The 16,848-nt window shown below is 41.4% G+C and overlaps 1 protein-coding gene across 1 annotated transcript; it reads left to right on the forward strand.

Moving 5' to 3' along the window:
* The first annotated feature begins 567 nt into the window (after nucleotides 1-567).
* Nucleotides 568-3,230, forward strand: LOC306874097 (alpha-2C adrenergic receptor). The gene has a single exon (XM_079423857.1). The coding sequence runs from the start codon at nucleotides 856-858 to the stop codon at nucleotides 2,152-2,154; it is 1,299 nt and encodes a 432-aa protein (XP_079279983.1). The 5' UTR covers nucleotides 568-855; the 3' UTR covers nucleotides 2,155-3,230.
* Nucleotides 3,231-16,848: the final 13,618 nt, after the last annotated feature.

Consider the following 16,848-nt stretch of genomic DNA (forward strand, 5'->3'; position numbering starts at 1 on the left):
GTCAAAGTAATTTCAAAGCTAATAAAATAATGTTTCTAAGCACAGTTCGAGAAAGACGATGAGAAAGTATGTGTTTATATAGAATTTTTGACAGGTTTTCACATTATTTAAAGCCACAATGGCATTATTACAACAGTGACACCCAGCGAGCAAAGATGCCGAAAGCCATAGTTTCTTCACAGTTCACGGTCCTTTCCCACATTTTAACAACGTTATTCCTGACAGCTCCTAGTGCTATAAAATAAAATAAATGTATATTTTCCTCTCAGAGTACCTAACATGCAATGCCCATCGCATGTATGCCCAGGTTATAGGCTAGCTCTTGTTGTCTGTTCAGAGACGCGCAATGAAGAAATGTTTGAAATGCATAGAATTTCGCTCTGCGCTGATGTAAAATGTTCACTGTAACACAGAGAATGGTGCTAAACGGGGGTAGGGTACTTCAGCAGTAGTTCTCTCCGTCTGATTCTCTCCAGGGGCGGGGCGGCGCTCCATCAGTTTAATGCTGTCAGCACGTGGATAGTTGAGTCCCGGCGCTTCTGTTTCGCTCGGGTGGAGGCCGAGAGAGTCGACCGCGAGAGGACGAGCAGGTCGCACGGATGTAAGACACGGTGATGCTTACTTCAAACTCACCACGGGATAGGTCTCTTTCTCAAAGCCGCAACCAAATGAGCCGTAAGAGGAATTGCGCGGAAAAGAAAAAGACGCGAACGGGATTAAAATAAGAACACAAGGTAAGAAGAAACATAGAGGAACCTGCAAATAACTTATAGTGAAATAAAGAGAGAGAGAGAGAATATTCGCGAAGAAACGCGAGGACGATTTATTGGACAGCAGAGCTTTTTCTAAATCAAAATGCATAACTTAAGCTTTGCAAGCGAAGTGGACACTTACATTGACATTGGTTTAACACCCTCTGGGAATTCTACAAGTCGCTATTCTCCGGCAACCATTATAGGGCTCGCGGGGCTGGTGAGCTTCCTCATATTGTTTACAATAGTGGGGAATGTGCTGGTGGTTATCGCCGTTTTGACGAGCAGAGCGCTCAAGCCACCACAAAACCTTTTTCTTGTGTCTCTGGCCAGTGCGGACATTCTGGTGGCCACCTTGATAATCCCTTTCTCTCTGGCGAATGAATTAATGGGCTACTGGTTTTTTGGGAAAGTTTGGTGTGATATCTATCTGGCGCTAGATGTTCTTTTCTGCACATCTTCTATTGTTCACCTTTGTGCCATAAGTCTAGACAGGTACTGGTCTGTAACACAAGCGGTCGAGTATAACTTGAAGCGGACACCTCGCAGGGTAAAGGGCATGATTGTGGTGGTATGGTTGATCGCAGCTGTAATCTCCTTCCCACCGCTCATCTCCATGGACCGGAATAACGAGGGTGACAGCAGCGAACCACAATGCCAGCTGAACGATCACACGTGGTACATCCTGTACTCCAGCATTGGGTCGTTCTTTGCCCCGTGTGTCATCATGATCCTTGTTTACATCCGAATCTACCAGGTGGCTAAGACAAGAACCCGAAATATGTCTGAAAAGCGTCGCGATCCGGATGGAGGATCAGGAACGCCACGGCTGGAGAACGGCTTGAGCCATGAGGATTCTAGGCGGGAAAACGGGCACTGTGCCTCGCCGCCACCAGGGGAACGCAAACCAGGCGAGGATGACCCAGATGCCGAGCTGGAGGACAGCAGCTCGTCTGATGAGAAGGCCAAGCGGATGCAAAACGAGACGGTGCCCTCACGAAAAGACCGCCGGTCCAGCCGCAAGAACAGCTCCAGCTCCAAGCATTCCAGCCGGAAGTCTCGAGCCAGCAGCAAGTCCCTGGACTTGTTTTCCTCCCGCAGAAAAAGGAGGAACACTATTTCGAGAAAAAAAATTTCCCAGGCACGAGAGAAGAGGTTCACCTTTGTGCTGGCCGTGGTCATGGGTGTGTTCGTGGTCTGCTGGTTTCCGTTCTTCTTCAGTTACAGTCTGTATGGGATCTGTCGGGAGCCCTGTGCTATCCATGACACCCTTTTCAAGTTTTTCTTCTGGATCGGTTACTGCAACAGCTCCCTCAATCCCGTCATCTACACCATCTTCAACCAGGACTTCCGGCGAGCTTTTCAGAAGATCCTGTGCAAGTCCTGGAAGAGGTCTTTTTAGAGAGCATTGCAAGCTAGTTTGCAGCATCCAGTGCTATTTACAGGTGGTTGACAAGGAAGAGATGTTTTCAGAAACACCACTGCCTCTCTCTCTTGCATTGACAATCTGTACACAACAATGACATTGATATTTTTTTCCCTACTTTGTTGTGTAATGCTCTTCATGAATCTGTGAGGACAACAGATGCTGGTCACATAGTGGTGGTACCAAAAGCTAAAGTTGTTTAAAAAAAAAAACCCACCTGAATTGGGAAGCACTGCACTGCATTAGAGGAAACAGGCTTATCTTTATTATGGCTGCAGGCACTCTGAAGTTATCAAGAGATATTTTTATGATGAGTTTGCACATATGGCTTGTGTCATTGTGGCTAGAGAGCTATGTAACATGGAAGGCTGTCTCCTTATATATGGTCACAAAAAAAGTCAAACGAGAAGTGAATTACCAAAAAGTGTGCTGTTTCTTTCCAGCTGCGAGATACAAAACGGACACTGTTGGTTAGGGAGTATAAGAAGTTTGTCACCAGATGACAGATGGAAGAAGAGTGTTGCCCTGATGTGCTTGGGTATTGCATGGTTCGTTCTAAGGATGCAAAGTCCTGACTGAACAGAGCCCTATTACAAACTGTTCTTAACTGTCCTTCAGTGAAATTAAATCACTGTACTGCTGCTCTCTAACATGCCATACAAAGTATACAGAAGAGGTATATACTGGACTAGAGTTAAGAGAAACTGTAAGTGGTTTTGCGGTGATGATGATAAATAATTATACATTTATTTATCTACAGGATTTAATTATCAGATTATAAACTATTTAAGCTTTGTGGCAATGCTTGTACAGTGTATCCCATTTGTTAAAAATATCATAGTGATATAATGCAAATATATAAGGCTGTTGTAAATTTTTAAAAGCAAAACAACTTTTTTTGTTGTTTTTATATATTATGAAACATCTGTCTTTATGGATGTTGGGCTTCTCTCCTTTTCTATTCCATATACTTGTGAAATCTCCAAAATGACTGACAGGTCACTACAAGCACAGCTGATGATCAAACAAAAATGAACAAATAAATGGATTGTACTTCTCTTGGATTCACTTTTTACTGTGAGCAGAGTCTAGGCTTTATATTTTACTCTTCATGTCTCTAAAGTGGGCTTATCATAATTACAAATGACTGTGATTAAATATTGTTTTGAGGTTTTGTCATTTTGCAGGTACAATACTCCATTCAGCTCAGAGCAGAACAAAATAAATGGAGAATCTGAACTAATTGAATCTAATTGTCCCAGACTGTTTGCAACAGTTGGAATGATGTTCTCATTGATGCTTCAATGTGACTCAGATGACAATGCAGTGCTGCACAGTATTGTTAATTCAACATTTACTGTTCACATTAAACACTGAGGGGAAAAAAAAGATACTGAAGACTATGCAAAAGTTAGTGGTTAAGCACCCCCCCCAAAAAAGAAAGAATTTTTTTGTTTTTTTTTATGTTTAAGGATATCATAAGAAATATAAATTTAAGAAAATAATACTATTTAATATTTAGGTACTCTCAATTAATTTTATAACCACTTACAATCTGTGGTCCTAAACAAGAGAATGGATGTCTATAATAGGGGACTTCAGAAGCCATTATGGAGAAAAATAACATTTAATATAGTGGATACAGATGCATTTAGAAAATATTATTTTTTGTTTTCAAATAAACACATACTAAATATATTCTTGGGGTCACAGCTTTCAGTTCACAGCATCTGCTTGTAAAATTCAAATAGAATAGGAGCAGCTGCTGACTTTCTCTGATCACAGAGAAAGAGGGGTCTGGCTTGTAAATATTGTTTTAAACTAGGTTACATAAGACCGTAGGGGTGATGACTGTTTGGCATTGGGTGCACTTTTGAATTGTTTATACTCAAACTATTTTCTAACCCCATAACCTACCCTCCCTATCTTTATGTTTAAAAGTTTTCAAATATTATGTTTGTGTTTTCAGTACAATAGCAATATTCTGAGATTATAAACAAATCAATTCCATTCTAAAGTGTGATCGAGAATCTAAAGCTGATTCTAAGCAAAATAAAACACTGATTTTCAGAGAGCTGGTTCAGAACTGAAGAGTATAAGTTGAGTTTCTAATCAAATAATTCAAAGTTTCTTGTAAAAGCGAAATGAACAAGGAATCTGTCTTCACCCACACCGAAGCTCCATGAGATATTTAACACCGATGTTCACCCCGGAGTGAGTCCAAGACAGATAAAGGCTGAGAAACTTCACTGTCAGTCAGAGCATAAGTAGTGCAATTTAAGCAGTCTCCTTTTTTTGATCCTGCTGGATGATGGGTGCCACTTGGACCAGAGCTATGTGGAAAATAAATTGAGTTTGACATACTTACAAATTCAAAATGTCATACATTTACTCATTATTCACCCCACTGGAAGGACGTCTTGGTGAGAGAACTGTCAAGTTTTATATTTTGCAATTGCAGGGCTGTGAGTCTGTGAATGTTTCATTTTTTTGAAAGTGGAGGAGATAAAATGAATCCCAAACAAATGCTGGGTGATTTGTTTCGCCATTATACTGAACAGATTAAATTACATTGACACCTTTACAAGCTTTCATGAAAATACTTCAAACTCGTTATGTCAGAAGGAAAACCCCTCATGTTCCACCACAAACAGATTACTAACACATTCAGTGTCTAAAGCTTTGCTTTTCTGAACATTATGCAGAATCTATTGATTTCTACTGCATGGGCTCTGATTGTTTCGTCAAAATCGAAAGGAAAGGAAAGGAAAATAAATGATTGCTGTGCCTTTGGTGCTGTGTTACTGTTAGTGTAGTCCAAGCTCTAGGAGGATCAGAGGAGGAAGCCTTTGACCGATGTGAATGATTTGATTCTCCTTTTACCGGTGGCTGTGCTGGGAATGAGCACACAAAGCCCAAAGCATTTCTGCCTTCTTGCCTGCCAATTAGAACTGCCATATGTCAAAGAATCTAAAATGATTAACTCTATATAGACTTATTTGCTCTGTAGTGACTTCAATCATCCTTTTTCATTATTCAATAAAACTACTCTGATGGTGTATTGCATTTCTTCATCTGAGACTGAATAATCTAGCTTGTGTTGGTTTTGTCTATCTGATGCTTTTGTCTGAGCAATTCATCTGCCTATTTGCACTTAGTGCAAACAAGGTGCTATTTGTATTTATTTGCACTTGTTGCCAAGTTTCCTTTATTTACACAACAAAAATAACACCTTATTTCTTTTAAACAGGACTGCATCTTTTTTTATCAGTGATTCACTAGTCATTATTTACAGTAGATTATTTAGGTTATATTGCAAACCTCCCGTTTCTACTATTCATTACCTCTAAAGTCTTAACCTTAGCTGACCCTAGCAGTCTTTTGCTGCTCATTTTGCAAGGTTCATTTTGCTGTAAGTTCAGAGATCCGCATCTTCATGCCATGTTAAGTAAAGGATGCTTTAGTATTTATGGCCTTTCAGCTTGAATGGCTCTTTGACCTCGCTGAATAACAGACCGCTCTCTTCTACTGTCGCTTTCATTGTTTCCAATAATAGGATCCTGTTCAGCACATCATTTTCACAAATGTAAGTAATCACAGTGTGATACTAGAAATTCTTATGCTGGTATTTTGTTAAACTGTTAGAAATTAGCACTTCAGTCAACACAACAACAAATATATATATACTGTCATAGAGCAAGACATTTATCATTAACACTGAGCCTTTCAAACAGTAGAGCTTTGTCACTAGCAACGCCAAGGTCATGGATTTGATTCCCAGGGAATTCATGACAAAAATGTAAAGCTTGAATGCAATATAAGTCGCTTTGGATGAAATTGTCCCCCATATGCATAAATGTAAATATAGCATTAACATTTCGAAATCAAATCAGTAATGACATCATATCAGCTGTGGAACATTACTCAGGAATCAAACCAAGCCAAGTGAACCTAGTTGTTGCTATAGAGACTAGTGTGATGAATTGTATTGTCACCAAACTTAACTAATTCATAGGATTCAAAAAGAAAGGACAAGCCTAAAAACCCTGTGACTCATGGCATGAGATTTTCAAAGACTAGTCTCTCTAAAATGAGCCATCATTGCAGACTGTTAAGAACCCATACACAGCCACTTACAAATGACACTCTGAATTTCAACAAAATGTACATGTTTGTATCTAAAGGGTCCATTTTGGTACCTTAAAGTTACATATTAGTACTTGAAGTGTACATATTTGAACCTAATAAGTACAAAAGTGTACCTTTTGAAAAGGTACTGCCCCAGTGATAGCTTATACCTTTATTTCAGAGATTGTATATATGTTGATTCAGGAAGCAGTTTATACTCAATATTGAGCAGAACAGATTGTGGAAAATTGATTTTTACATTTTCTTAAAAATAAGTGAGTGGTGTTTGCCTGAAGTGTTCTGTGTGGTTCTTAGTATTATTCAGTTTCTAGGTGGTTACGTGCTTGTATATAATATTCTGGTTCCTGACTCTATAATATTGAGTTCCTGCATTTTCAATATAATGGCATTTAAAAGTTTGGATTCAGTAAGATTTTTTTAATAAGAAGTCGCTTATGATCACCAAGGCTATACATTTTCTTTTTTTTATGACAAATACAGTAAAAACAGTATAATGATATTGTGAAATATTATTAGCAATTGTTTCTATTTGAATATATTTTAAAATGGATTTTTTTTCCCATGTGATGGCAAAGCTGAATTTTTTTCAGCAGTCTAATATGCTGTATAATATTTGATGCACAAGTAACATGCTCCTTAAGTTCAAAGGAAAAGCATTCATTTGAAAAATAAACCTTTTGTAACATAAATATATTATATTTACTGTCGCTTTTGCTCAATTTGCATCTTTGATTAATAAAAGTACTAATTTATTTTAAAAAATCTTACTGACCTCAAACTTTTGAATGGTAGTGTATGTTTTTTAACCCTCTATTTTTAAGGTGATTAATAATTTTCAGCTTGTACTCGCATCTAATCAAGGATGGTTTAACAAAATTGAGAATGTGGTTTGGTCCATATGGGAGAGGGTTTATTTTGGTTTCTTATTGCCTAAAATAGCTTATCAAGGCTAAAATACAAGTCAAGCCATAATGCTTGTGTGTGTGTGTCTCTGAGCAGGGGCTTCACAGGTGTGAGTGAGTTTGAGTCATTAAAAAGCCATTTTCAGTCCAAATATTACCATGAACACCTCACAGCATGAGAGATTACAGGGGAAATAAGCACTGAAACAGTTACTCATCCTTTCATAATCTGTGGCCCTCAAAGGCTCAGCAGACATAATGACAGACTTGATGACTACCTAAAACATTTTTTTTTTAACCACAGGTGCACAAATGTATTTGTACATAATACATAAAATAATGCAGAAACCTTTGTAAAAGGATCCAAGGCATGGCAGTATCTAGAGCTCAGTACAGAGATTTATGATCCTAGTGCTCGAGAATCGTATGTGTGAACTGATACCCCCTGAGTACACAAGTATATTTGAAAGTGTATATGCAATATGAAAAATAAAAAAACATAGATGATTCTAGAAACCTGCCATCCTGAGTTTATCTTCAACTCAGTTTTAAAACACCTGATGGAATTTTCAATTCTACATGAATACTTGATTAGTTAAGTTGGAATTAAACTCTGCAGGAGGGGATTCTGTTAAGAAAGTGGCATCAAAAAAAGGAAAAGAAAATTTGCTTTGCTATTTTTTCTTCAGGGCTCACAAACTTCCAGCAACGAAACCAACTGGCTTTAAAATAAAAACCTAAAGATCTGTGACAGAGAACCACTTAAGTACTGATAAATAATATGTTTTTCATGAAATGTCATGATACATTTGAAAGATTATATATTCATATTCATACTCCCAACCCCCCACTGTCATGTATACTCTGCAAGGGTGTGGATTTATAAACAAATAATACATATATACAATAAACACATAAACACATACTCACAAACAGTGTTGGGGAGTAACTATATGTAACAGAATTACGTAATTTAATTTAAATGATTTCTTTCCCAAATTGTACTGATGTCTTTAAAACATAAGAATCAATGTCTTGCTATGATTTTAAATCTGTATTTAACCAAAGAACGATCTCAATGTAAAAAAAATAAATAAAAAAAAGAGGTGCTAAAGTCTGATTTTATGGTGGCTATGCTTCAAAATTAAATTATTATAATCTTAATTCAAGCCATAAAGTTTTTTGAAAGTCTGACAGTAATCAGTGTTGAGTATTACCGTAAATAATAACTAACTAACTAAATAAGGATCTACTTTCTGAGGATATCACCATACTCATGCACAAAAAAATCGCTCTAACACTTGACATCTTCTGAGAGCTTAGGCAATCTTTGTAACTGAGAAAAGCTTAGTCTGTCCTCCCTTCTCTCTCTCTCAGCACATTTGACAGAGTCCAATCTGAAATCGTTCCTCTCCTGCTAATTTCTCCCCTCATTAGTAAGCTGTGGGATTCTCTGATCTGTGTAACTTGTCGACGTGTAGATCAGAACCTCTCACAAAATGCCTCACGAACACTACAGGAGAGAAAATCACTGTTGGTGATTGTGTAAGAAGTAAGAGTGGGTGTTAACTTCTAGTGCTTCGTAACATGCTGCTTGAGTTTTAAATTGCTAGAACTCTCTCTGCATGCTCAATGACACAAAGAACAGCAGATGAAAGAAACAAAAAACCCTATTCTGGTTGAAGGACTGATCATTAAAGATTTTAAATTAAGGGTAAGCAGCTCGACAATGTTAGATTTTGTGGGGAAATTGCTTACCTTTATATGTGTGCTCGTCTCGATTCATATGCATGCATGGTAGACAGTGTGACCTTGCACAGCTGGTGGCTACAAAATAAAGGGAATGTTTTACAACCTCAGTTTTATTCCCGTCTTGCCCCAGGGATCATATCAGTGCAGAAATCCATGAAGGTGCTCACGCACACATCCTGCAAAGAAGACATCCTTCATATCTGGCCTGATTCTGAGCCACGTTCCCACTGTTCTCGTTTAAGTTTTATCACAGAAAACAAACCCAAGACTAAAAGACATTTTATGACTTTCAATATACAGAACTATCTATCCAAGCAATATCACAAGCTTGCCCGTCACAGTTTCAAGTCATATCCAATTTAACAACAACTTTTATGGTATAATACTGTAATGTAACAAAAAATGACAATTTTAAACAACTATATAACTGATAGAATGAGGTTTAAAAGAAATTATGTCAATGCTTCACATTTCTGCTTTTAAAGCCTCCAAAAACTGTCCCTATTTACATCTCACTGCTTTTAAAAAATAGAATCAAAAGAGGGAGGGGTCTCAATTAATTTTTGTAGTCATTAACACAACAACTGCTGGGATTGTGTATATATATATTTTTTATCAGTGTAGAAATATCTCCTCTGGTTGAAATTCTGTCTCCCTCATTAGGATACATGGTATGATACATTGACAGATTCAGAATCTCTGTCATATTGTTTCAAAATCGTACCATGAGGTGATTCTAACAAGTAAGAAAATTGGACTGTATCTTCACATGCCTCTCTTTCTCAGTGTGATGGTGAAATGTTTTTTCTGGTCTCTCAGCACAATCCCTCTGTAGCCATAATCATTGCAGTAGCCTAACCAGATAAAACAATGGCTAACCATAATCCCTTAGTTCAAACGACAAGGTTGCCGTACAGCGGTAATGGGCACAATTGATTTACTCAAGCACTTTTCATTGGGTTCTTGTGTTAAATCAGTCCTAGCCACTTTCAGTGTGCAGACATGGTCATAAATAAAGTGACTTTTTTACCATTGTGCCATAAGTAAAGTCTGAGTCAGAGGAAAGATACTCTGATCGTCAATTACTTTGGTCACCGGTGCTCATTGTCGCAGATATCAATCACGTAGATTGTACAAATGCTCATATTTAATTTCCTATATGACATTACGCCCCCAAAATATGATATCCTTCCCCTTTAATTTTATGTATTTAGATAAAGTGGGCTAATGACTTCCTCTAAGCCCAGAGGAGCTGGAAATACAGGGAACAGAGCAGCAGTCCAACCAAAAGGGCACTGCATTGAGGTCCTTCTGTCCCATGAGGAGACCGTTCAGTGGAAAGAAAATCTGAGAAGACAGCATTAGATTCAGTCTAATCAAATCTGAGAGCTTGTTGCGCAAGAAACCAAAGTCATCTGAGACAGTCTGAGGACGATATAATCAGATTTTCCAAAGAATAATCTATGGAAGAAAACACATCTTCTGCATGACGTTCAGTGTTTTGTAAAGAGATCCCACAATGTGTCGAGCAACACCTTCGAGTAACAGAATATCAGGTGTGTGAGAGAGTGAGAAGTTGTAAGCAAGAAAAGCCTAGGTGAGTAACATAGGGTGTTAAATCGTGGGAACATACACTTATGTGTGTGCACACTTCACTTAATCCATCTTAAACATGTGTTGGCTGCCCAAAATTGCTCCCATAGGCAGCCAGATGAGACAAGTTCAGCCTATACTAATACGTTCTATAATCACAGAAACAACAAAGCTGGATATTTGTAATCACAGTGCCTGCGGCAAGCACACACAATATTAGCAGAGGCTCCATTTACACAGGCGGACATTTGAGAACATGTATGTGCCAAGTCTGAATGGAAGGGTTATTTAAAGACATCATTCCATGACTGAAGAGGAGGAAGTTTCAGATCAGGGGAAGCTTGGAACAAGATGTTGGGCATGCATGGTGAACAGGGAGGTATGCGAGCGAGTGAGTGTATTGAGGAGGCAAGAGCCTAGAAAGGGAGGTGGTAAATTACTGTCCTTGTAAAAACAATGCCAGAGTGAGTGTTCAGTAAACGCTTTCAGCTGTACACAAAGATTTGCCCACGGGTGGTTGAATATAGCAGCATGAGATTGCAAATGTTATGGCTCCAAATTTTCAGTTTGCTCCAAATAATAAGTTTCAAACCATCTTATTCCTACATCCCATGATGCTTTGCAGAAATTATGGGTGTAACTCTCAGAAATGTTAAACTATTAACTATTGTCAATAAACTTCTTCAAGGGCTTGTTTTATGTAAGCAATAATAAGTATTCACACCCACAAAGTCTATTGTAAAACAAGCTGACGTTATTTTTTCTCAACCATTAAAGGATATGTCTTTCCACACCAGCATTACATAAGGTCAGCCATACAGTATGTGTTAAATAATATTACTTCCTTTTTTTAATGTATTAACATGTATAGGTCTACACTTTCCAGCGTTACTATAAATGTCTTGCCATTTTTATAGAAACCACATTTTCTTTTCACCTCTCTGCAATGTGTGAAAAATGACAATGAACCCTTTTTGACAAGGAGTAAGAGCTCAGAACCGTTTAAATAAATGTACATGTATTCATTTGGCAGACACTTTTCAAGCTGACTTAGAAAGGATGAAAAATTCAAACATAAGCAATATATCATGTAGAGTCAGCAATATTAGCAGTGTCACAGACTCTAGTGCAGTAATCACAAAACGGTAGAAAAGCAAGAAGATTGTATTTTGAATAATTAGTTTATTGCTTACGGCGGAGTTATGGTTTCAGACATTAAAACCCCTTTTAAAAATACATTTAAAAAGCATGTTGAAAGAAGCAGTAAAAGAATATCACCTTTAAAATCTAAACATGAAATGTATAAGAGCATGCTGCCACTTGTATAAAACTTGCAGTAGGCTTATTTCAAAATCAAAAGAAAAAGGCAGTGAATGTGTCTTGCACTTTATTATTAAGTATGATCTTTTCACAGGCTTTGAAGGCTATAAAGTATGAAAAACATAATTTTGACAAATTGTACTGACATTTGCATGAGAACATTAAAGGTCAATTTTCTTCAAGATTTTTTTTTTTTTTTTTTAGCAGAGATGTGATGATAGCCAGTCTGACTCCTGCTGAGTGCTCCCGATATGTGGCAAAGAAAGTCTTAGCACCATAGAATGACTCACAGTATTTAATTTTTTTCATTTTCATTTTGAATCTTTCAGTGGTTCGAAACTGCACAATTTAAAGAGCCATTGCCAACAGTCCCGTGCAGCGGAGGCAGCACACTAAGCTTTGATGCACAAGAGAAAACAAGACATAACACAGAATGCAGAGATCTATAAATACATTACAATGTTAAATATGCAGAATTAAAAGAATGCTGCATTCTTCTCTGAAGGACATGCATTTCATAAACTTTGGAAAAGTCTAGTAGTCTAGTGAAAAGTCTATAGTTAATTTCAGACATAACATAATAATATGTCATTAAACAATGTTCATATTTAAAGAATGAGACATCAGTCCTCCCGTTTTTTTCATTGACTAAATCAGGTGATGTACAAAAGGATTTCAATTCAATCTGTGAAATCCAGAACAACATTGATAGTATTCACGAATTATAATAATAATGGGCTGCTTTGAAAAGACAGCTCTTCTGAATCTCTTCTATCTCTCTTTTTCTCTTTTAAACGTGTATTTTAATCACTTAAGTATCATGATATTTGTTTATTTTTTGTTGTTGTTGAAATGACTGTATATGTAACAGCACGGCCAGGCTCCCCCGTCACTCAACTCCCAAGATCTGCCTCACCTGACTTCTAATCACGCACACCTGCACCTCGTCATCACCCTCATCACAGACACTTCATAAGCACTCACCCCAGCCACCACAGTTGTCCGATCTCGTTGCTACCTGCCGGACTCTACTCTGAAGCTCTCCAGTCGATGAGTATTACCTCTGATTATTTACCTTGTGTACTAACCTGCTGTTCTCCGTCCCGTCTTCCTCTCAGTCTTCAGACCCGTCTGTGTGTGATCATCTGTCTGGGATCCGACTCCTCTCCGGTCACGCTCCACCCGCCTGCTAGGCAGAAAGACCCGATTAGCACTATCACCCAACACCTGCAAGATTCACGACCAAGAAGCTACTCACCTTGTCTCACGATCACCAGCACCCAAGTCCTGTAAATAAAGACACATTATTGCACTTACCTTCTGAGTCCGTCTGCATCTGTGACAGAAGATCGGACCAAGACCGGTAACAACATGAGCACGCCTGATCCCTTCCAAGAGCTAGTCGACTTAGTGAAGAGGCTCCTCACACCAGCTACCACCTCTTCACCACCCCCCGTTCCACTGAATCCACCAGCCATCAGCTCTCCTTCTCCGGTAATGTTCGCCAGTCCCATGGCCAGACCAGCGCCCTACTCAGGTGAACCAGAAGAATGCAATGGTTTCATTTTGCAGTGTAATTTCACTATCGATCTTCACCCACAAATGTTCACCTCAGATAAATCCAAGATAGCGTTCATCATCTCCTCTCTCACCGGTCCAGCGCTCAAGTGGGCAGAAACTATTATGTCTCAAGCTGGTCCCGCGACTCACTCCTTCTCCCAGTTTATGAGCCATTTTCGCGAAGTTTTCAGCCACTCACCAGGCGACTCCACAGTTGGCGAACAGCTGTATCGGCTGCGGCAGGGCTCTTTATCCACCCGTGAGTATTCCCTCAAGTTCCGTACCCTCGCGGCTGCGAGCGGATGGAACGAGCCCTCGCTTCTGACTGCCTTCCGCCAGGGCTTAAACCCCTCGGTGCGCTTACAACTTGCAGCTTACGATGACACTTTCGGCCTGGAGAAGTTTATCCAGCTGGCAGTACGCTGCTCTAACAGAATGCGAGCCTGCAGCCCTGAGTCCCACCAGACCAATAACCCCCACACTACATCCACGCTGCCCTCGTCTGAAAGTAACCCACCTGAGCCTATGATCACTGATTCCTATCACCTCACTCCCGGAGAACGCCGAAGACGTCTACAAGGGGGTTTGTGCCTATATTGTGGAAGCAACTCTCACCTCATCCTGGATTGCCCTCTTCGTCCCTCACGGCTGACGGTGAGTGGACTCCGACCTACCTTCCCGAAGATGCAACCTCTTACCACTCAGGCTCAGCTAATCACCGATTCCTTTTCCCTGTCAGTCACCGTCCTCCTCGACACCGGCTCTTCGGGGAACTTCATCTCTGGTCTCCTCTGCAAGCAGCTCCAGCTCCAGACCATCAACATCGAGACAACTTACCAAATCGAAACCATAACAGGTAAAGCCCTTTCCCGTCGTCTGGTGAAACACTGTGTGGGGCCTTTACTACTACAAGTGGGCAGCCTGCATCAGGAAGAAATTCATTTGCTGGTGATAGAGGAGTCACGGGTGGACATCATCTTGGGTCTCCCCTGGTTCATTCAACATAACCCGACGTTGTCCTGGAGTACCGGTGAGGTTTTAAAATGGGGTAGTTGCTGTTTCCCAAGATGTTTCCCATCATTGCCGTCGCCCACCGCTGAGACCCAAGCTTCACTTCCCCTCTACTCCACCTCCATAGAGAGCCCTGTCGCCCAGCAGTCTGTCGACATCCCAGCCGAATACAGCCAATTTCAGGACGTCTTCTGCCCAAAAAGGGCTTCTCAGCTACCACCGCATCGGCCATGGGACTGTGCAATTGATCTGCTACCGGGTGAGTCAGTACCGCGGGGAAGGATTTATCCTTTGTCACTACCAGAGCAGAAGGCCATGGAGGAGTACATCGAGGAGGCATTGCGACAAGGTTACATCACACCATCTACCTCCCCTGCTGCGTCCAGCTTTTTCTTCGTGGCCAAGAAGGATGGTGGCCTTCGCCCATGCATCGACTACCGTAAGCTCAATGACATCACAGTCAAGTATCGGTACCCTCTTCCTCTTGTCCCTACGGCCCTGGAACAATTCCGCGGCGCAACTCTCTTTACCAAGCTGGACCTCCGCAGCGCCTACAATCTCATTCGGATCCGAGAGGGAGACGAGTGGAAGACCGCTTTTGTCACGCCCACCGGCCACTATGAATATAGGGTTATGCCCTATGGACTCGTCAACGCTCCCTCGGTCTTCCAGGGATTCATGAATGAGGTGCTCCGGGAGTACCTCCATCGTTTCGTCATCGTCTATATTGACGATATTTTGATTTACTCCCGGAGCCTGGCCGAACACCGCCAACACGTTGCGGAGGTCCTTCAACAGCTGCGGAGGTTCCATCTCTACCTCAAGGCCGAAAAATGTACCTTTCACCAAACCCGCGTCCACTTCCTGGGCTATATTATAGAAAAGGGTGGTGTCCGCATGGACAGAAAGAAGGTGGAGGCCATCACCTCTTGGCCACAACCGGGTACCATCAAGGAACTGCAACGCTTTCTCGGGTTTTCAAATTTCTACCGTCGTTTCATTGCTCAGTACAGTACCATCACCAGCCCTCTCACAGACCTCCTCAAAGGGGGAACCAAAACTCTTGCATGGAACTCCAGCGCCACAACAGCTTTCCTGAACCTAAAGAAAGCCTTCACAACCGCACCACTCCTAGTTCACCCTGACCCGAATCTGCCATTCGTCGTGGAGGTAGATGCCTCCACCACAGGTGTTGGTGCGGTTTTGTCCCAGCAGCAGGGGACGCCTCCCAAGCTCCATCCATGTGCCTTCTTTTCCCGGAAACTCAGCCCGGCGGAGAGGAACTATGATATCGGGAATCGAGAATTGTTAGCTATCAAGCTCGCCCTGGAGGAATGGAGGCACTGGTTGGAAGGGGCCCTTCATCCCTTCCTGGTTCTGACGGACCACAAAAATCTTCAGTACTTGCGTGAGGCCAAACGGCTGAACCCCCGCCAAGCCAGATGGGCTCTATTCTTTACCCGGTTTAACTTCAAGATTTCCTATCGCCCAGGGCCCCGTAATTTGAAAGCAGACGCTCTCTCCCGAGTCCATGCCCCTGAGGAAGGTCCGGAGGAGCCAGAGGGCATTCTGCCGACGGAGATGTTAATCAGTCCCATCCAATGGTCCTCCCCACCAGTCGCCTCAGAGAACCCTCCTGCCAATCCGCCGGGCTGCCCTCCAGATCGCCAGTATGTACCTAGAACTCAACGAACCCCGCTCATCTTCTCGTCGCATACTTCCCTCGGTACTGGCCACCCCGGGGCCAACGCCACCCTCTCGCTGCTACAAGATCGCTTCTGGTGGCCCAATATGGCCAGGGACGTACGAAGGTTCGTTCAGGGCTGTCCGGACTGTGCCATCTCCAAAACCTCCCGTCATCTCCCCTCTGGCAAACTCGTTCCACTTCCCACACCTAACCGCCCGTGGTCACACCTAGGAGTGGATTTCATCACCGACCTGCCCGTCTCGGACACTTTCACCTGCATCCTTGTCATCATAGATCGATTTTCCAAGTTCTGCCGCCTAATCCCGCTCACAGGCCTACCCACGGCTCTTCAGACTGCCGAACTACTCTTCAATCATGTATTCCGCCACTATGGCATACCAGAAGATATTGTGTCCGATAGGGGACCCCAGTTCATATCACGTGTTTGGAAGGCCTTCTTCACTCTCCTAGGTGTGACCGTCAGCTTGACATCCGGCTACCATCCGCAGTCTAACGGACAGACTGAACGAAAAATTCAAGAAATCGGCCGTTTCCTAAGAACCTTCTGCCATAGCCACCAGAACTCTTGGAACCAGTTCTTGGGCTGGGCCGAGTACGCGCAGAACTCCCTACGCCAAAGCTCTACAGGTCTTACACCCTTCCAGTGCGTACTCGGCTACCAGCCCCCATTGTTCC

This window comes from Barbus barbus (genome assembly GCF_936440315.1).
Source record: "Barbus barbus genome assembly, chromosome: 8".
Classification (NCBI taxonomy): Eukaryota; Metazoa; Chordata; class Actinopteri; order Cypriniformes; family Cyprinidae; genus Barbus; species Barbus barbus.

Bases quoted from the DNA above. Each gene is read 5' to 3' on its own strand.
- LOC306874097 (XM_079423857.1), top strand. From the start codon at position 856: ATGCATAACTTAAGCTTTGCAAGCGAAGTGGACACTTACATTGACATT.